This window comes from Mandrillus leucophaeus, unplaced genomic scaffold, assembly GCF_000951045.1.
Source record: "Mandrillus leucophaeus isolate KB7577 unplaced genomic scaffold, Mleu.le_1.0 Scaffold173, whole genome shotgun sequence".
In the NCBI taxonomy this organism is placed as follows: domain Eukaryota; kingdom Metazoa; phylum Chordata; class Mammalia; order Primates; family Cercopithecidae; genus Mandrillus; species Mandrillus leucophaeus.
Window position 1 is genome coordinate 4544803 of NW_012101732.1, and position 20738 is coordinate 4565540.

The 20738-nt window shown below is 44.6% G+C and overlaps 1 protein-coding gene across 1 annotated transcript in view; it reads right to left on the reverse strand.

The window, feature by feature from the left end:
• Positions 1-14756, reverse strand: part of TG (thyroglobulin) — a 287674-nt gene extending 272918 nt beyond the window's left edge. Inside the window, exons 1-6 of the mRNA XM_011977089.1 lie at positions 14649-14756; positions 13485-13593; positions 11910-12007; positions 10162-10365; positions 8810-8969; positions 201-307 (exon numbers count right to left, since the gene is read on the reverse strand). Of these exons, the coding sequence (XP_011832479.1) occupies positions 201-307; positions 8810-8969; positions 10162-10365; positions 11910-12007; positions 13485-13593; positions 14649-14715 (745 nt within the window). The 5' untranslated portion in view covers positions 14716-14756. The remainder of the gene's footprint in view (positions 1-200; positions 308-8809; positions 8970-10161; positions 10366-11909; positions 12008-13484; positions 13594-14648) is intronic.
• Between the last annotated feature and the right edge of the window lie 5982 nt (positions 14757-20738).

The following is a 20738-nucleotide window of genomic DNA, read 5'->3' on the forward strand; positions in this document are numbered from 1 at the left end:
CACTATGTAGGCCAGCAGCAGCTGCATTCACCATACTGCAAGATGACAGTTTGCTGAGATTGTGTCCTCCTCAATGCCACAGCAGCCTGGCAGGGCGAAGGCAGTCACTTTAGCTGTGCTTTACAAGCAATGCTAGGCAGGCTCTCAGACCTAAGGAATCACACTCCCTCCCTTCAGATCACCTGAGGGGTGTCACTCACCTGTCTCAGCCAGTTCCCGCCCTTGGCTGTCAGCACAGTGGCAGTACCCGGACACCTCAGGGAATCTCCTCTGGAAAGAACTGAAGGTCACAAATGCATCTGGAAACCTTGGAGAGAATGAGATTTATGGTCACCATTCATAAAGGCAAGTCATCACAATCTCTTCCTGTAGAAATAAATGTGGCCAAGTCCACGCCTAGTGAAAAGGAATGTCTGCTTTCGTATGGCATGACAGTTGCTTCATGTTTCCTGCAGCAAATGCATTTCCTTTACAAATTAGTTTAACCTGACTGGAACCAGGCTGGACCTTGTAAAATAAAGCTGTGCATAGCTGTCGTCTACTAATTAGCCATTTTCCTCGCTTATGGCATTTGACCAATTTATGCCCATGCATTTGTCTCATAGGGCCAGGCAGAAAGCAGTCAAGGCAGATCGCATTAACTGGCTCCTTTCCTGGAATACAGCTCTCGAGACTAAAGGCCAAGTCTGCTTTACAAACATATGGTACATTGGAGATGATCTCATTTTGGGAGATCAAATGACTTCAGGCCCCTTTACAACTTTTCAAAAGCTTGAAAAGAAGCCAGCTGCCACCACAGGAAATTTTTAAGAAGGAAATGTATCCAGCCCCACAGTTGAAAAAAGCACAAATCAATACAGCATCACTAACAAGGGCTATCCATCTCTTTCCATAAAGTGAGGAAAGAGATTCCCTAATCACATCTGGCCTGGCAATTGTTATAACGAGCTCATCAGCTGGATTCCCTGTCTTAGAAGTAATAGAAAGGTAAGGTATACAAAGCCGTATTGAGAAGTTCTAACCCTGTGCAATGATTTAGCAACCAAAGAGGAACTGTTCGTCTTTTACAACATTTAGAGATTTGTTTTTAGGCCCTATATAACTACATAACTTATATATGCGGTCCAAGCATAATGTGTTTCCACCTGTGTCTGAAATATATCTCCCAACAATAAGTTAACAGAAGCAGCAGCTCTGTACATTGATAGGCCAATTGCTGTGCAATCTATTCTAGCAAAATATTGCAAAGAATCTTAATGTCCAATAGTAGAAAATTAAGAAGTAAATTATAGTAAATGCCCTAAATGTAATAAAATGCTATGATTGAGGACAATGCTTATAAACTCTAGCCAAAAGGAAGTGTGTATAACATTATGTAAAAAGGTTAGATTATAAAATGCCATACACATGTATTGCAATTACAACTGTACAACTGAACCAGTATTGGAAGGCAATGTATGGTGTAGTAATTGCTCAGAGCGTGACTTTGAATTTCCATTCAAGTTAATAACTATTACTTAATTTGAATGGAAATGGATATGCAAAACAAAAGCTATAAATGCACCATAGGATTATGGATGAGTTTTTTTCCATGCTATTAATCTATTATTCTGTGTATGCGTGTTAAACAGAACGTTACGGTAAGTGTGTTGCATAAAAAAATTAAAAACTCACTTTGCTTAGTTGCCACTGATAGGGAGGTAGGGGGTATATAATAAAAGTTCATTCTTTAGAGCCTAGGATAATTCAATTTTAAACGTACTAATAACAGTATAATAACAGCTTCCATTTATTGAGCACAACTTTGTAAAAGACTACCTACAAAATGTTTTAATACACATTGATTCATTTAATCCACCTAACATTCCTAAAAGGAAGGTGGTACATTTTAATCCCCCTTTTAAAGATTAAGAAGATGAGGTGTATGGGCCACTGTCTTGAACTAGTAGTGGAAACTGAGGTTTAAATCCTGCTCTTACCCACTACATGCTGCCTATCTCTGCCAGTGGTATTATTCAGTGTGTTTTTGGCTGCACCTGGCTTTTGACCTACACCCTACCCTGCAAGGCATGTGACTCTGTCTGACACTGCTCCATATGCCCAGTACCTCGCTCTTCCTGGCATCTCATAGATGTTGATGACACAAGTGCTGGCCCGAGGTGGGTTCTGAAACACATTCCAGTGTGAGGCCCAAGTTTAAATCACTCTAGTTCCATGCTCGGCTAATTCAACCCAGAGACCCACCTCAACGTCCTGGTTCATGGCAGACATGACCTCCAGGGTCTTTGAGCCATCTTCATCCTACGACTTTATGGTCAGAGCCCCTCTCTGGGGGTTTCTGGTCTCATAAACTGCCCAGTACCTGGACCTACCATTGTTTTTTTCATGGACCTCACTCTTGATATTCCTGTTCTCACATATTGGAGATCACCCTGTCTTCGGCTCTGGAGAGGGTCCTCCCACCCTCCCTGTAAGACCACCCTAAGGCCCGCTACTGCCATCTGCACTCTCTAGGACTGTTCTTTGCTGACCTCTAGGACAGACATCCTGTGCTGCCATCTTTAATCCCTTCTTGCTAATTCTGTATGTAGTGAGAAGAGCTAATATGATTGTTGCTATTAATTACTATTCATAAAATAATCACAGGTTATATGTATGAACAATCAGAACGAACACTCTCCATATTTGTCTCATTTAATTCTCACAACCCTTTAAAAATCTCCATTTCCCAAATGAGAAAACTGGGATTCTGCGTGATGATGTGACTGGGTCAAGATCATCCAGCCAACACCAGGGACCAGAATCCCAAGTCCATTTCCAATGGCCTTCCAACGACAGCAGGTGGCCAAAGACTACCTCTCCAATAGAGCATAGTCCTTTGGGGGCCCTGTCCTGCAATCACCAGTGACTTCAAGTTCTGAATCTTCCCAATTTCCTGTGTGCCCACAATTTCATTTGATACAATTTGATTCTGTGTCTAATTTCTGAAATGATATCATCATCTATGCATTTTGGACTCCTTCTCCAAAATAATAATTAGCACCATGAAGATTGTTTAACTATTATTCTGCTACTGTCATTAGTGATTTACTGTCATCAGGGAACAGGGACTCTGTCATACTTTTAGCCTCCTCCTTATTAGATCTCCTGCCCCACATCAACCAAAAGAAGTCAAACTACTGAGACCAAACCCAAAGCCCAGATGAAAGCTGGACAGTCTGGCTCCATCGCTAGCCTTGGGCCAGCTGGACCAAAGAATGCCCCCAAAGGAGGTGAGTTTGAGTGGGATTCTAAAGCCATGAATGGTGATTTGACCAGGAGACAACAGAGGAGGGAAGAACATATCTAGAAGGGTCGTTTACATGCCTCCAACTTCAAGGTGGGAGACAGAACCACAGGTGTGGGCAGCAAGGAAAATAGAGATATTGGTAGTCAGCGAGGGAGGTACAAGTCTGGTAGAGAACGCCAGGACCCAAGATTCGCAGTCTCTGAAATACAGCACCTGAAGATGCTTTTTTTTTTTGAAAACAGAGTCTGGCTCTGTCGCCAGGCTGGAATGCAGTGGCGTGATCTCAGCTCACTGCAACCTCTGCCTCCCGGGTTCAAGCGATTCTCCTGCCTCAGCCTCCCAAGTAGCTGGGACTACAGGCACCTGCCACCACACCCAGCTAATTTTTTATATTTTTGGTAGAGACAGGGTTTTACCATGTTAGCCAGGATAGCGTTGACCTCCGGACCTCGTGATCTGCCCACCCTGGCCTCCCAAAGTGCTGGGATTACATGCGTGAGCCAGCACGCTGGCCCTGAAGATGCTTTTTATAGGCACTGGCCTTTGGAAACCACTGGTCCTTCAACAGCAGGACATTGTTAAGTCTGATGGTCCCCTTTGGCATACGGTGTTCTCCCCTTCATGAGGACCTGAGGATCTGAGGAACCAAGTTCCCTCCATCATCAATAGAAGAAAACATTGTGATCCCTGAGAAACTCTTATTTTTATCCGGTAGAAACCAAGTAACTTAGGCTATTTTTTCTTTTCTTTGGTTACAGGGAGCTCAGAGTCAAATATGCAGCCCCTCACGTTTGTTATGACTTTGTAGAATGAGTGATGTGGGCCAATCTTTGCTTTGCCTTATTCTGATTTTCTACTTTTATTTTGTCTTCCTCATGATTCCCTCTAATTTCCATTTTTATCCTGTTTTGGGCATATCAGAAGAAAGGAGGAAGATAAAATATTTAAAAATTAAAAAGTAACACATATTTTGGACTACCACTCCAACAAAGCAGTCTTTCAGGAGCCCTGCCCTGCAGTCACCAACGAGTTCAAGCTCAGGATCTTCCGAATTTTCTCTGTGCCCACAATCTGGTGGAAAAGGACGTTTGCCTTTTGTTGAGTAAAAAGCAAAATCTCAGGTAGCCATAGAAGAATCCTCAAGAAAGCAAATGCTAGCGGAGAGGCAAGGGGTGGCATTTCTGAGTTTATGCTCAGATTATGGCCAGCCTAGACGGAGAAATTACAACCAAGGCTCAGAGGAATGCGAAATTCTGGTCTCCACTGGGCATCTGGTCTTGTTCATTTTCAGAGTATGATTCCTGCCTCCAGGCTCAGTCAGATTCTCTAACGTCTCCCACAGGCAGTTATTTAGAAATCTAAACACTGACTCACAAATGAGCCATGCATTTCATTCTCTCCTGCACTAGGGAGGGTGCTCCTTAAAAGAAGAGGCCATACCGGGTGCGGTGGTTCACACCTGTAATCCCAGCACTTTGGGAGGCGAGATGGGTGGATCACTTGAGGTCAGGAGTTCAAGACCAGCCTGACCAACATAGTGAACCCCATCTCTACTAAAAACCACTACAATCCAGCCTGGGTGACAAAGTGAGACTCTGTCTCAAAAAAATAAATAAATAAATAAAATAAAATAAGAGGGGGCCATAGCCTAGCAGAGCACCTGATGCATAGCCAACCACCGCAGGTGTCTATAGTGAGGGTGATCTGGTGGTTCCACAGTGAGGATTTCTCCATACAGTACCTTCCACGTTCTGGTTACAATGCCCCTTTACCATATATTAAGACACATCTGGTCCTTCTTCCCACTGGGCAATCTGGGTAGTATGGGTGGCTAAGGCATTTGAAGTTAGACTGGTTGCTAAGAAGTTTGAGTGTGTTTAGTCATTAAGGACAAGGGTTAATAAAGAAGTCAATTAACTCAGATCATTAAGGCTTTGATAATGGCATTAGCCGTGCTTGAAGGCTTTTAAGACCTTTACTTATAATCTGCTTGGTCAGAATGTGTGTCCACAGTTAATGGTTGGGCTAGCGCAATATGAAAGATGGGGCATGAGTCAGAAGGACCAGTGAAGCCTGCTCCCCATTACAACATGGTTCTTTAAAATTTTCCAGCCAAACAGATATTGTAAGCAGTGGCCTTCTTGAAGGGCAAAAGGACCTACTTCAGATGGGCAAACACCATTGCCAAATTCAAGTGCAAACCATCACCTGGCACAAAAATAACTCACAGCAACAGGTCAGTGAATGAGCTGCCCACAGGATTCCAGCCTTCTGGTAGCCCCAGGGAAGTAATTGCCTTCTGTCACTTCTCCATTTGAATTTTCCCCAAAAATCCCCTTAGATTCAATATTCCAAAACAAAGCTTGTGGCTTTTCCTTTTCAAATTTATCCTCAAGAATCCATCCAGAAACCAGACTTAGGAGTCATTCTTTACTCCCCCCGACCCTCACCTCCATATCAATTCCTTCACCAAATTCTGTGGGTTCCATCTGGTAAATATTCCTCCAGTCTCACCCCATCTCTCGGCTGTCCTTTCCGACGCTTGCTCCATGTCAACATTGTTTCCTGCCTGGACTAGTGCAGTAGCCTCCAAACTCGGAGGGTTGCCTCCTTGCACACACTCTGCTCTCCCCTCACCATTCCATTCTTTCAGAAATCCAAGTCTGATGGTGATTATGATATACCCTTCCCCAACCCCAGGCTTCAAATGCTTGCTGCAATATTGAAACACACTTACATTGAAAAAAAAAATTACTCTTTGCTGTCTGAAATTCAAACATAACTTGCCGTCTCGTATTTTACCTGGAAACCTGAGTTGCTAAGCTTAGGCCCTCTATATGGCCTCCAAGGCTCCTTCCACTGTGCCCAGAGGAGTCACTGGGCCAGCGACTGCCCAGGTCTACTTAAGTGTCGGAAAATCCCTGATTACAGCTGGGCTTCCAGTAACCAACCACTCAACCCTTCCCATGACCTTTCAATACCAGAATTTGCTCAGAGACATGCTTGCTTACAAAATGAAAAGGATCCCATTTCAGGAGTAAATTTTTGTGTTTCTTTTAAACAAAGGATGCTTAGTTCTGAACTTTTGCATTTAACTCGACTGCCCTCTTGTGGAAATAGCTGTGAATTGTACCTCAACCTCAATGTGGCACCCACCCTCGGATCATTCACCAATTCCTTAAGCACAGATTCCAGACCTGCTGCATGCAAGGCTGTATGCCATGCACTGGGGGAACAGAGATGAGTTACATTATGTGGGATACTAAAAGGAGCCAGACAGTTCTAGCACCTAAGCTTATTAGCGTGAGTTCCTTTACCTCTGTGTTTCAGTAATCATTTTTATAGTAGGGACAATAATTATCTAATTATTTCTGTAAGTATTAAGGTAGGTTAAAGGATATAAAATTCCCTATATATAGTAAGCAGTCAGGTGATCTTGAACTGAGAATACGTTGGTTTGCAGCAATGAGCATTCAGTAAAACTGGCTGAGATTTATACATGCTCGCAGGCAGGCCAGGTCTGGAGGGAAAAAATCTAACCTACGTTTGCTGAAGCTGGCTGATGCATGAGAATTCCCTACGGAAGTATAGTAATTTACAACTTTGTAAATTCGCACCCATGGTTTCATAGGTGAGGCCTCATCAAATCTTCACTATGATGTAATGAGCAGGGTATTGTCCTCCATTTGATGGATGGGAACACTGAGGCTCTGAGAGAGTAAGCGGCCAGGTCACTGTGCTAAGCAGTGGCAAAGGCAGAAGACAGGACCAGGCAGAAGGCAGGACCAGGCAGGTCATGTAAATGGATGAAGTAGGCAGGTGTGTGGCAACAGAGCACGGAGGGACCTGGAGCACAGAAGGGCGTGTCCTTGGTGTAAAAAGAGCAGCAAAGCCAGTGTCTTGATGCCACCAGTGAGTGCGTGTGTGCAGTTTCCCACCCTTGTTCTTTAAAATCAGGAATTCAGAATTGTGTGTTTTAGGTTGAACATATGAAACTGCTCATGTTCAACTACTTTTTAACCTACAAAAATGGAAATTTCATGCGGTATAACCTAATAAAAGTTTCCAGTTTTTAAGATATGATGCAGTTCCAACAACGTCTGCCTAAGGGACAGTTCGGCACACAGGCTGCTAGTCTGAGATTCCTCCTGGCACAGCCCATGAGAATTTCCTCCCTCACTCAGGGAAAGAAACTGGTTGTTTTGGAAGCCAGCCACAGAGAGGCTCAAGTTCTCCAAGAGAATTCATATCAGTCTTTGCAGACTAGTATTCATTTTTCTTTTTAATCCAAATGGTTCAGTTACATCTGAAGTCTGCATGAACCCTTTACATAAACAAGTGGCCACCGTGGATGACCAGAAGCTACCCTGGCTATTTGGATCAAGATCTATAATTCCTCTCTCTGTTTATATCGTTATTTACATTTTTAAAGTTATTCATAAGTGCACATATACACACAGTTTACAAAAATTCACAAATATAATGATATCCATGCTTTTGGGAATGTTGCCTTTTTTCCTTTTCTGCAGATCCCCCTTCTGCCTCCTCTTTATTTACTTATGTTTTATTTTATTTTATTTTTTTCTTTTGAGACAGAGTCTTATTCTGTCACCTAGGCTAGACTGCAGTGGCACAATCTCGACTCACTGCAACCTCTGCCTCCCAGGTTCAAGTGATTCTCCTACCTCAGCCTCCCGAGTAGCTGGGACTACAGGTGCGCGCCACCACATCTGGCTAGTTTTTGCATTCGTTTTAGTAAAGACGGTGTACCACCATATTGGCCAGGCTGGTCTCAAACCCCTGACCTCATGATCCAAACACCTCAGCCTCCCAAAGTTCTGGGATTACAGATGTGACCCACTGTGCCTGGCCTTCTGCCTACTCTTTCTTCTGCAGAGCAGCCCTGGCCCTAAAGCATCCCGGGATGACCATGCTCCTTCCTCTTATACTCTGTGCTCACATAGTCTTGTGCAGAGACCTGCATAGTAATATAGTCATATAAGCATGTATAAAGAATCTTTTTGCTTATTTGTTCTTTAAAAATTAAAGCATATTATATTTTCTGTGCTTTGTATCTTGTATTATCACAATATACTGTGGCCTCCTCTCCAGGTCAAGTGTTCTAGCAGCTCTAATGCAGTCTTTTTAATGGCCACATAAATAGTTATGGCAGATTCACATTTATTCAGCCAGCCACCTTTTGATGATCACTTTATTCCCAGTTTCCTGCCACAATGAAAAATGATGCAGTAGGCACCCTAGCCCATATGTCTTCACATTCTGATGTTTTACATTTCATTGGCCAGAGACCACATCTATTTTTCATTAAATACCGATTGCCAGTTTGCCTTGTTAAAAAATGCCGTGGCGCTTTACATGCCCAGCACGGCTCATGAGAATGAGGTGGCTCTTAATTCCTTATCATGCTGCACGTATGACACATGGAGGCCCCCAGCTCAAGGTGAGTGTGGGCTTCAGCAGGTGATGACCCAGTGACAGGCACACCCCGGCTCCCCTTACCTGTTGTAGCTGTGGACCAGATCAAAAATCATCATGTCTGTGGTGTTGACAAATTTGCACTGGACAGGCATAAACTCTCCCTCTGCTGAACACTGGGGTGGTGACTTGTCTCCCACCCCGTGGAGAAGACGACGATTTCTTATTTCACAGCTCCTTGGACCTAAACATTTTCATGAAAAAAAAAAAAATTCTTATGTATGAGTAGACACATGTTTCTGCAGTTGAGCAGCATATACAGTCATGTGTCCCTTAGCAGTGGGGACAAGCTCTGAGAAATGCATCGTTCGGCAGTTTCATCGTTGTGTAAACATCATAGAGTGTACTTCTGCAGACCTGGATGGCTTGCCTACAGCACACCTGGGCTATATGGTCTAGCCTAGTGCTCCTAGGCTACAAACCTGTACAGCATGTAATTGTAATGAATACTGTAGGCAATTGTAAGACAACGGTATTTGTGTGTCTAGACATCCCTAAGCATAGAAACGGTACAGTACAAATACAGTATAAAAGATAAAGAATAGTACACTTGTATGGGGTACTTAGCATGAACAGAGCTTGCAGGACTGGCAGTTGCTCTGGGTGAGTCAGTGAGTGAATGTGAAAGCTGAGGACATTCCTGTTCACTATTGTAGACTTTATCAACCCTGCGCACTCAGGCTCCACTAAGTTCATAATTTTTCTCTCTCTTCAATAATAAGTTAACCTTAGCATACTGCAACATTTTTACTTTATAAATTTTTTAATTTTTTAAAACTTTTGACACCTTTAAAACACTTAGCTTAAAACAGGAACACATGGTACAGCTGTACAAAAATATTTTCTTTCCTCATATCCTTCTTCTATAAACTTTTCCCCATTTTAAATTTTTGTTTTAAACTTTTTTTGTTAAAAACGAACAGATACACACACACATTAGCCTAAGCCTGCTCGGGGTCAATATCATCATTACATCACTAGGCAATAGGAATTTCTCAGCTCTATTATAATCTTATGGGACCACTGTCATGTATGTGGTCCACTGGTGACCAAAACACCCATATGCAGCACATGGCTGCGCTCGCACTACACACGTGACAGTTAGAGACCACGCAGTGACTTGGGTCTGCAACAGGAGACTCACAACGTTCAATGAAATCCTGCTCATGTTTCTAATGATCAGCCAGCAAATATGGCTTGTCTATCATAGGGAAATATGAGAATAATAAAACCTTCCCTTTGAAGCTTTTATTTTCCCTACTGTGGACCTGGTTCTCTGCCCACTTCGGCAGGAAACCCTAAACGCTTTGGATGGCAGTGAGGAAAGCTTCAGCCCCTTCCCAGCTCTAGGGGTGCAGGCGTTCAGTGAAACTCACATCGCTTTGGCCTCCCCAGCTGGCGGGTCCCGTACACCTCCATCCCCTCTGCATCCACACACCAGCACTGGACCTGCTGCACGTCACACTGGACAGGCGTGTAGTCCCCTGAATCCTGACACTGAGGGAGGTAGGAGGTGTCTGTGCTGTTAATGTAGCCACTCAGCAAGATCTGCTGTTTCTGTAGCTGACAAAATGACAGACCTGTGGGTACAAGGAGCAGTGTTAGATAGAACTGCGGGGAAATTTCCAGGGACTGAGCCCAGGAAAACTCATGCTTCCTCCCCAGAGCGACACAGCTGAGAGGGTAATGACACACCCAAGGACACTCAGTGATGGGGTGGCAGCCACAGAACAGGCCTAGCTAGTATCCTGTGGACTGAGTTAGGGAAGGGTAGATCTCGCTGGTGCTACATCAATCAGTCAGGTATCCCAGAGCACAGTACTGTGGAGGGGAGATGGGATCGAGTGCAGGCCTCGTATTAGCAGAGCTTTTCTGAGTCCAGTTTTCTCCCCGGGCTCGCTGTGTAACCCTGGGGAAGCTGCTTCACCACTCTGAGTGAAGGTTAGAGGCATTAACTGCTATGGTTTCAGCATTTGTCCCCTCCAAATCTCATGTTGAAATCTGATCCCCAATGTGGTAGGTGTTTGAGTCCTGGAGGTGGATCCCTTATGAGTAGATGAATGCCTTCCCTCGGAGTGAGTGAGTTCCAGCTCTATTAGTGTCCATAAGAGCTGAATGTTAGAAAGAGCCTGGCACCTCCACCCTCTGTCTCTCTAGCTTTCTCTCATCACATGATCTCTGCACAGATGGTTCCTCTTCCCCTTCCACCATGAGTGGAAGCAGCCTGAGGTCCTCACCAGCAGCAGAAGCTAGTGGCATGCTTCTGCACAGCCTGCAGAGCTGTGAGCCAAACACACCTCTTTTCTTTATAAATTATCTAGCCTTAGGCATTTCTTTATAGCAACACAAATGGACTGAGACATTAGCAACGATCACCCCCTATTGAATACCTACTATGTGCCCAGTGTTTACATGTGTTCTAAATCCTCACAACATCATACAAGGCAGATGCTATATTTATGTTACAGATGAGGACTGTTATGTTACAGTGAGGATGCCTGACTCAGCCAAGCTCACACAGCAGGAGAGTATGGGGTCAGCATGCTCCCATGACAGCCACACTAGATGCATAAAACCAGTGCTCCAAACAGAGCTTTTAATCCATCAAAGGATAGTTTTGGTTTTAGGTTCAATTTCCTCATTTTGAGGTGGTTGCCTTAAGTTAACTGTTGTTTTAGGGTTATGACATGCTTTAAATGGGGACTGTGTTTCTTTGATTACTCACTACAATAATTATCTTAACTGGATAGCTTTGACCCAAGTCTTAAATTTTAGAAACACCTCACACTACGGGTGAGAAGGCACTTGGTATTTTTCTGGTGACTTTCTGATTTCAGGAGACGTTGATATCTGTTCACCATTGTCTTCTCAGCACCAGGCACGGTGCCTGGCTCATGGGAGGAACTGGGTAGATATTTGTTGAACAAATGACTGGACTTTCACAGTGGCCCTGCAGGAAAGAGGGCCTTCCATGGCTTGCAAGGAATGATTCTTATTCACAGAGGAGAAGCCAGCAGCCCAGAGGGAGGACCTGCCCAGTCACCCACCCAAATCCAGTGCTCATTCCTGGAAGTCAGTTGTCCTAGCAGGTTCCCTCCAAGGGACGTCCCCCATTCCCACTTACAAGCCACAGGCCGGCCTGGCTGCCTGCTGCCCAGCACTTCGCTGCCATCGGCACCCACACACCAGCAGGAGCGACCATCGTTCTGGCACTGGACAGTCCTGAGGAGGAGACACAGACCAGGTGACTCTGGGATGGGCCCCCAAAGCCACACGCCGGCTCCCACCGAGGCTACTTTTCTTCTTCGTTTCAATTCTTCCAAGTTTTGGTTCGTATAAATTAGGGAGAGAGTGGAGTGGAGAAGGGTGGCTGACCTGGGAATGGAAAAGCCCCACTTTTCCTGCCTGGCTAACACCTGCTCTGGCTCCTGCCCCAGCCATTCATTCACCACCTGTCCAGCCTGCCAGCCCCGAAGCAAGTGATCCACCCTGGAGTGCAGGGCTTCAGCCACATCCACCAAGTGTCCTCAGTCATTATGAGGCTGCAGAGGGTAAAGGCAGTGCCCACACTGTATGGATAGGGAGTGGGGACTTGGGGGTGGGATGTTAGTGGGGTCAGGGGCCGGCAGGGTACAGTGGGAAGCACATGGGTGGGGTCAGGCCAGGTCATAGAGTTGACTCCTCAGAAATCATGACTGAACTGAGACCTGCAGGATGGTCGGAGGTATAAGAAAGTAAAAGATATTCCAGGTAAAGGGAACAGCGTATGCAAAGCCTCCTGAAGAGAAGCCAGGTTTGAAACTGCAAGAGCCTGGAACAAGAGACGTGGGAATGGGAACATAAATAAGGCTGGGGAAAGTGAGACTTCCTCCTTAACTCCTTCCTTGCTGTTCCAGAATGCCCAGAGATCTAAGCGTCTCTGTACACTGGTGGGAGGTTAGTACACGTTAAGAGTGTACATAAGATAGCGACAGGGAGGGATGTTTCACAGATGTTTCCCAGAACGCAGTCATAGAGATGGAGTTCCCCTGATTCAACATGACTGGAATAGCACCGGGAAATTTCAATTGCCTGCACAGTGCAAAGGATTCCTGTCTATTCCGCAAGGAAGAATTGTCTAGATTATTACCACACTCACCACAGAGAGGGTCTCAGGCCCCAAGTCTGCATTAGGGCAGCTGGAGAAACCCCTTTCAGAGAGCAGCTTAATGAGGAGACAGTGGCCCAGAAGCCCAGAGGCAGCCTAGAGAGCTGGCCCGGGCAGGGGCAGCGGCAGCTAAGGACTGGGAAGTCAAGGCAGCCTCTGCTTCCACCACCCCAGCTTCTCAAGAGGATACTTGGAGGAGGGAGAGGTCCCAAAGCACAGATCATTTGACACCCCCCTCAACTCTGCCCCACCCCCACACACATCGTTTATTCAAGCCATCACAGAAAGAGTGATGTCAGGAAGAGAAGGGAGGGCAGTGGAAGGATGAAGCATGGATTGGGGTTCACGTGGTCAGATTGTCCAGTGTTGATCAGCTTGGGGAACTGAAAGGCAGGCACCTCCAAATGACAGTGACCAAGCCTCACAAGCACAAAGGAGTTGTAGGGCAGAGCTTGGGAAGAGAGGGGAAGGCATGAGATGCTGTTTATGGCATCTTGGACCTTGAGAGGTCCAAGCCTTACTGACATAAGCTGCTGCTGACATAAGCCTTACTGGAAGCTGCCGTCCTCTGCGCACTGGGGCACGTAGTCTGCTTGCTTCAGAAAGGCCCTTTCCCTCTGCAGCTCACAGGGACGAAGGGGCTGGGCATCCACCTGGTACTCTAGGAAAAGAAAAGTGATTCATCAGAGAAGAGTGTGGACTGGGCTGCCAGGAGAGATGGGCTCTCATAAGCACAGGTGCTTTTCCAGGATTATCATCATTACCTATGACAGCCTATCTTAAAATTTGGCAGCTAAGCACACTTTTTTCCAGTATGACATTAACTCATTCAATGTGCAACATTCCCCTAAGAGGTGACAGGCAATATATCCTTGTCACTCATGAGGCACCAACTCTCAGGCAGTGAAAGTCGTCTGCCCAAAGTCACGTAGCTGGCAAGTGAAGGATTCCAAAATCAACGCTGGGACTACACATTCCCCGCCCACCCCCACCCCGCCGCAATTCTCGTGAGGCTATTTGGAGTAAGTTAGAGAACCATAAGGAAGTTCTTGAATCTATCAAGCCATGCCCTGCAGATGTAGCACCTTCCAGATACACATTGAAATACAAATTAATTAATAACATACATGACGTATTCTCCATTGAGAACTCTTATAACACACAGGATCCTACCCAGAAATCACAACCACATCATGAGGCATGTGTTATTTGTTTACTTTTTAAATAAAAACAAAAACAAACAAAAAAAAACACAGAAGCTTGGCACTTTGCCCCAAGTCACACGGGTTAGTGGCTGAGCCAAGGACAGAACTTAGGGCTATTTCACTCCACAAGTAGATTTCTTTTTCTATGGCTTCTTAAATACCTCTTATGGATGACACAGACTTTGGAATAGCTAAGGGGATAAAAACCCAAGGTCAATGCCAAAAGTTTGCCAAAATGGCGGGGCGAGGGTGACCTAGAATTGAATTAGGAAGATCAACCACATTTCCCATCTCTGCTCCATCAATCACTAGCTCTGTGACCTCAAGTAATTCAGTTTGCCTCTCTCTAGATCTGCCTCTTTATCTGAAAAAAAAAAAAGAAAAAGTAAATTACTGACTTGTGGGATTTGTGAAGATTAAATTTGATTGCATCTGTTCAAAGGCCCAAGGCAGAGCCTGGCTGACACTGGAGCTCCCTCCCCATGTCTGGCTCCATGGCCTCACAACTTACCAAAGATATTGGCCGACACCCAGCAGACGGAGGCCAGCAGGCTGAAGATCTCCAGGACCAGGGCCATTTTCCTGGCCCTTCCCAGGAGGAAGGAGGAGAAACCACTGCTTGCCCTAGGTCCCCTGGCCAGGGAGCTTTTATAGAGCTGCTGTTGGCACTTTCCTTCCCACCCACAGGTCCTCAGTGAGGCAGTGCCCCATCCTGTTTTCTCTGCTGGTCACAAGGAGCTCCCTCCACCTGTGTCTGCTCCTTCTGCGGGCACTCGTGTGGCCAGTGGAGCATGAGGATCTTGTCTAAACTGTGGGGGAACAGAACTGGGTGGGGTGACTTCAAAATCCTTCTTTATGGGTAAAGACCAAAGCTCTGTATCCTTGGAGGCAACAGGCTCAAACCCATAGTGAGGGAAAAGCAATCCTTTGTTCTTTCCTCCCCACCCCCAACCCTTTCTCCTTCTCTTTCTTTCCTTTATTGTCTTCCTTTCTTTCTTCTTTCCTTCCTTCCTTCTTTCCTTCCTTCCTTTCTTTCATTTCTTCCTTCCTTCCTTCTTTCCTTCCTTCCTTTCTTTCATTCCTTCCTTCCTTCTTTCCTTCCTTCCTTTCTTTCATTTCTTCCTTCCTTCCTTCTTTCCTTCCTTTCTCCCTTCTATCCTTCTTTCCTTTCTTTCTTCCTTCCTTCTTTCCTTCTTTCCTCCTTTCTTTTCTTTCTTCCTTCTTTCCCTCTTTTCTTTCTTCTATTCTTTCTCTAACAACATTTTAGAGCTCCACAGTAGCAGGCACCTAATCTAGCAATGAGGATATGGCAGAGAACAAAACAGGTAAAATCACGCCCTCATTAATACAGACTGTGAAAACTTTAGTGAGGGAAGCAAAATACACACACACACTCATATTCATATTTCTATTCTTCTCCCCTCTTTCCTAGGACCTCAGACTGTGTCAACAAAAAGAAAGCAGGAACTGTGTATTCCACAGAAATCCTGTATGTAAGTTCGGTTTCTCCTGGCAAACAAGGCTTCCTTCCTTCAGTACTATTCCTGTGAGACCTGGGAAAACTCACCTCATCTCCCTGAGCCCAAGCCTCCTTCTCTAGAAAGCAAAGTTAAAAGTAGAATAATAATATGTCCCATTTGTTAAGGTATTTGTAAGAGAATAAATAGATATGAAGAGCACATGCTCACTAGATGCGAGTGGTTATTATTATTATTATTATTATTATTGATTTTCTTATTTTGCAAAAGCATCATGCCAGGGAACAGCAAGTATTCAGAAGACCAACCCAGCTGGGTAAGGAGCTAGTGACAGATAGGGTCAGGAACTGGCAGGTAATGAGGGCAGGTTGCTGAGCCTGGCACCTGAGGAGAGACAGAGGGACCTGTGAGAATCTGGAGGACATGGTCCCCAGGAGAGTGAAGGGCAGGAGGACAAGCTGGAAAGTGGAAGAGACTCCAAACCTTGGGGGAAATAAAGGGGCTGATATAGCTGCCGTGCCGTAGACAGTACTACCTTCCACAAATAGGGTTATGAATATTATATGTGTTAAGATATGCAAAGTGCTTAAAACAGCATTTGACACATAATAAGTATCCAGTGTTAGCTACTGTACTAGTCTGCTATGGGTGTTATCACAAAGTATCACAGACTGGGTGGCTTAAGTAACAGAAATTTATTTTCCCATATTTCTGAAGGCTGGAAGTCCAAGATCAAGATGTCAGCAGTGTTGGTTTCTTTGAAGGCTCCTCTCCTGGGCTTGCGAATGGCCATCTCCTCCCTGTGTCCTCACTTGGTCTTCCCTGTGTGTGTGTTGGTGTCCTAATATTTATTTCCTTTAAGGACACCAGTCATATTGGATTAGAGCCCACCCTTGTGACCTCATTATGTATTTAATTACCTATTTAAAGACCCTACCTCCAAATGCAATCACATTCTGAGGTCCTGGGTTTAGGACTTCAGAATATGGAATTGCGGGGAGGACACAATTCACTCCATAACAGCTGCTGTCATCATTGTTGGGTTCATGATACAAACTAGAGAAAGTAAAACAAAACAGTCATTTTAAGTGTCAGGGTGTGGGATTAAAAACAGGTGAGAACCCGTGCTCTGCCCATCCTTCCTGGGGACCATACGTGCCTGGAGCTCCCACATCTCTCTCTAGCTCAGTCTCCAGCCAGACTTTTTTGAGCTTAGGTCCACTCTGCCTGGACACCCTACAGATATTTCAAATTCAACACATCTTAATCTGAACTCCTCAACCTTTCTCCTGACATCACACCATTGGCTGTCTCTGTGATAGCAAATCCAAGCCCCATCCTAAGCCTCTCTCCTCAAGTCTTATCAGCCTCCAGGTCCTACCAGGCTGCTGCTCATTTCTACTTATTGGGTCCTCCCCTCCTCTGCATCCTCACTCTTCCTGCCTCCATCACATCCCCTCAGCTCAGAACCAGCCAGCCAGAATAGCCTGCTGTACTGCCCCTCACCAGGGTTTCCCCACTAGCTGCAGGGACAGTCCTCTAAAATATGACCATCCATGTCACTTTGTAGATTCTACAAAAAGAGTGTTTGGATCCCGGTGAATCAAAACACAGTTTCCATTCTGTGATATGGAATCGACACCTTGTGATGTGCTGTTGGGGATGGAGACTCAGCCAACAGATGCTCAGGAGGTGTCGTGGAAGGGAGATCAATTCACCCTGGGGAGGACAACTTGGATTAAGACCTAGATGTTAGGCAAAGGTGAGCTGGGGAGTGTATTGACATTTACTGGAAAAGGCAATACAAGAAGAAGAACTTACCTGCCTGACGCCCTGCTGCCCCATTACATAGGCCAAGTTCACCTCAGGCTATGGAGAGCCGGCGGCATCCTTCTCTCTACAGCAATATAATAAGCACAGCATTGTGCAGTCCATGGTCATTTCTCCATTTCTACATGCTCTAAAGCAGATAAATCTTAGAAAAAAATTGAATGCGGTTAAAGATTTACCACAAACCTCACTCACCATGCTTCCCATTGCCCTAAAATGCATGCATAGAGCTTGCACAGGTTGGCCTCTGTGCTGAATCATTCTCGCTGGCCTCGTCCCTGAGAAGCAACCCACAGAACCATGCCAGAGGTGTCTCTGCTTCACTGGGTTTGGTGCTTTAGGACCTCTGGTCTCAGGGTTCATGAAGCAGGCCAGGATATCACTGGAATGAAGAGTACTATGAGAGAGGAACGGCAGGCCTGTGAGCTGACTCCACATCAGACCCCACCTAGAGAAGCAGCAAGGCGTTAGGAGCCTGTGGGGGAGCACTCAGTACTCCGAAATGCACAGGCTGCCTTCAAAATCCATGCAAAGAGCTTCCCTCCATACGCAAAAGCAGAGGTGCTTCTCTCCACTCAAGCAACAAAGCATCAAGCTTCAAGAGAATTGAGCCAATGTGTCACTTCCACCACCCTGAAACCTCTTTCTCATAATGACTCAGCTACTGGTCCCTGCTTCTACCTCTTCTCCACTGAGCTCTGAGAACATACAGGCTTCCACAACGACTCCACATGGCAATGTCCTAATCTTTCTTCACCAACTTGCTCCTTGCTCAGACCTCCATCACTCTGGCAGACTCTTCATCGCTGGCCCTGCCACCTCTCCCAGTCTCCTTGGCCCAAAATACAACTGCATAACCTTCCCTTTCATCTCTGTCATTCTTTAATACTAAGGTGCTTCATATAATAGGTGCTTACTGAAGATTTAGGGGGAGATGGAGAGTAAGAGGAATATAGGGGAGGAAATGGCTTCAAATGCATCATCAGGCACCACTGTTTCTGATATCCATCTATCAGCTGTCATGCACCACAGGGAATTGCTTCCCAGTCATCTCTCCTTTAGTCCAGCCTGCCACTATATTGCTGGATCCCTGCTACCACTTACGGACAGCTTCTCCCCATCCTCTACATACCCAGGGACACAAAACCACAACCCTTCTTCTCCTAGGTTTCTATGGCAATAATAAACATTTCTGGTTCTTGGTTTCTCACCCCAGAAAGATGGAGTGAAAAATACACTTTTCCCTATACCTCCTACTAAGTATAGCTAAAACCATGAATATTATATTTAAAATAAACATAAGAAGGCACTGAAAGGTAGAGAGAAGAAAGACTGGCTATCAACCTCAGGATCAGAGGGACGAGATATATGGTAGGAGTTTCCTGGATTGTATTTGGCCTCCTGTGTCTCAGATGAGATGCTGGAGAAGCTGGACATTCAGAAATGCCAATGAGCACGGACAAAACAAGCCCCCAGAAAAGCCTCTTGAGCCAAAGTTCCAGGAAAGGGTGGCAGACTGGTAAGACAGGAAACTTTCAGATAACAACCTCTTTACTATATCAAATATCTCAGAAAATTTGTCTCTAACCCCACCAAGCCAGCCAAGGTCAAGTGAGGAGCCCAGATTTCCACCTGTGTCAATCTGTAAGGAGGTTCCCCAATCCCCCTGACTGGGTTTGTCAGAGGAGGCAGAGTGTGGAGCTGTGACTTTTACCCTGCTGGGCAGGAATGAGCCTCCTCTTTCTGCTGTATCAGTGGAGACCTTGTAGGGAGCCTGAACTTCTGCTCTCATCCAGTGGTAATAAGGTGTCACTCTCCCCCTTGCCACTTAGGTGGTGTCAGAAGAGACCTAGTGAAGAATCAGGACTTTCATAATTGTCCAGCAGTAACAAGGCCATCTCCAAGTGGTGTCCATGAAAGGCCACATGATGAGCAGTAACGAGGCAACCCTGACCCTCCCAGGCGGGGTGGCATCAGCAGAGAGAAGAGACTGAATTGCCATCCCCGCCCAGCAGTACAGAAAAGCACAACAGCTTCCAGGTGTCAATGGAGTAACAACTTGGACTTCCAGCCCCACCTGGCAGTAATGAAGTGGCATCTCCTGTTTCCCAATGCAGTGATGTCATAACAGTTCTTCTAAAATGAGATCCAGAGTTTCTTAACACCCAAATTGTTCAAGTTTTGATCAAAAATCATTAATTGTACCAAGAACTAGGAAAAATCTCAACTTCAGTGAGCAAAGACTATCAATATATGCCAGCATCTGGTGACACAGATATCAGAATTATTTGATATGGATTTTAAAACAATCATAAAAATGCTTTAGTGAGCAATTATAAATGTATTCGAAGCAGGTGAAAAAAATAGAATTTCTCGGTAAAGAAATAGAGGATATAAAGAATAACCATATGGAAATTTTAGAACTAAAAAAGAAAATAACCAAAACAAAACACTCGATATATGTGGCCTCACAACAAAATGGAACAAACAGAGAAAATAACCCAGGAACTTGACAGAACAATAAAAATAACCCAATTTGAAAAACACAGAGAAGAGAATATAAAAAGAACCTCAATGACCTACAGAACTATAACAAAAGATCTAACATTCATGTTATCAGAATGCAAGAAAGAAAAAAAAAGGTAAAACTGAAAATTTGAAAAAAATAATGGCTGAAAATTTTTCCAAATTTGGCAAAAGCCATAAAACTACAGATTTAGGAAACTGAGTAAACACCAGAGTATGAACTCAAAGAAACCAATACCAAAACATATCAAAGTCAAATATCTGAAAATTAAAGACAAAAATAACTTGTGAGAGTAGCAAGAGAGAAACATCTTTCCTACAGAGGAAAAACAATTTGAATAATAGCAGATTTCTCATGAAAAATAATGGAGGGCAGAAGGTTATGGTTCGACACTTTTCAAGTGCTGAAAGAAAGGAATTGTCAGTCCAGAATTCCATATCCAGTGAAACTATATTTTTTTAAGAATGAGGACAAGAATCAAGAGATTCTCAGGTGAAGGAAAACTATTTGTCACCAAAAGATCTTCCCTAAAAGAATGGCTAAAGCAAGTTTCAAAACAGAATGAAAATGACAAAAAAAGAAATCTTGAAACATTAGTAAAGAAAAAGGAACAATTAAATGGAAAAGAAATGGGTAGATGTGACAGTTCTTTCTTCTCTTCCTGAGTTTTCTAACTTATCTTTGATGATTGAAACAAAAATAACAACACTGTCTGATGTGGTTTTAACTAAACAGAGAGGTAATATTTAAGACAATTATATTATAA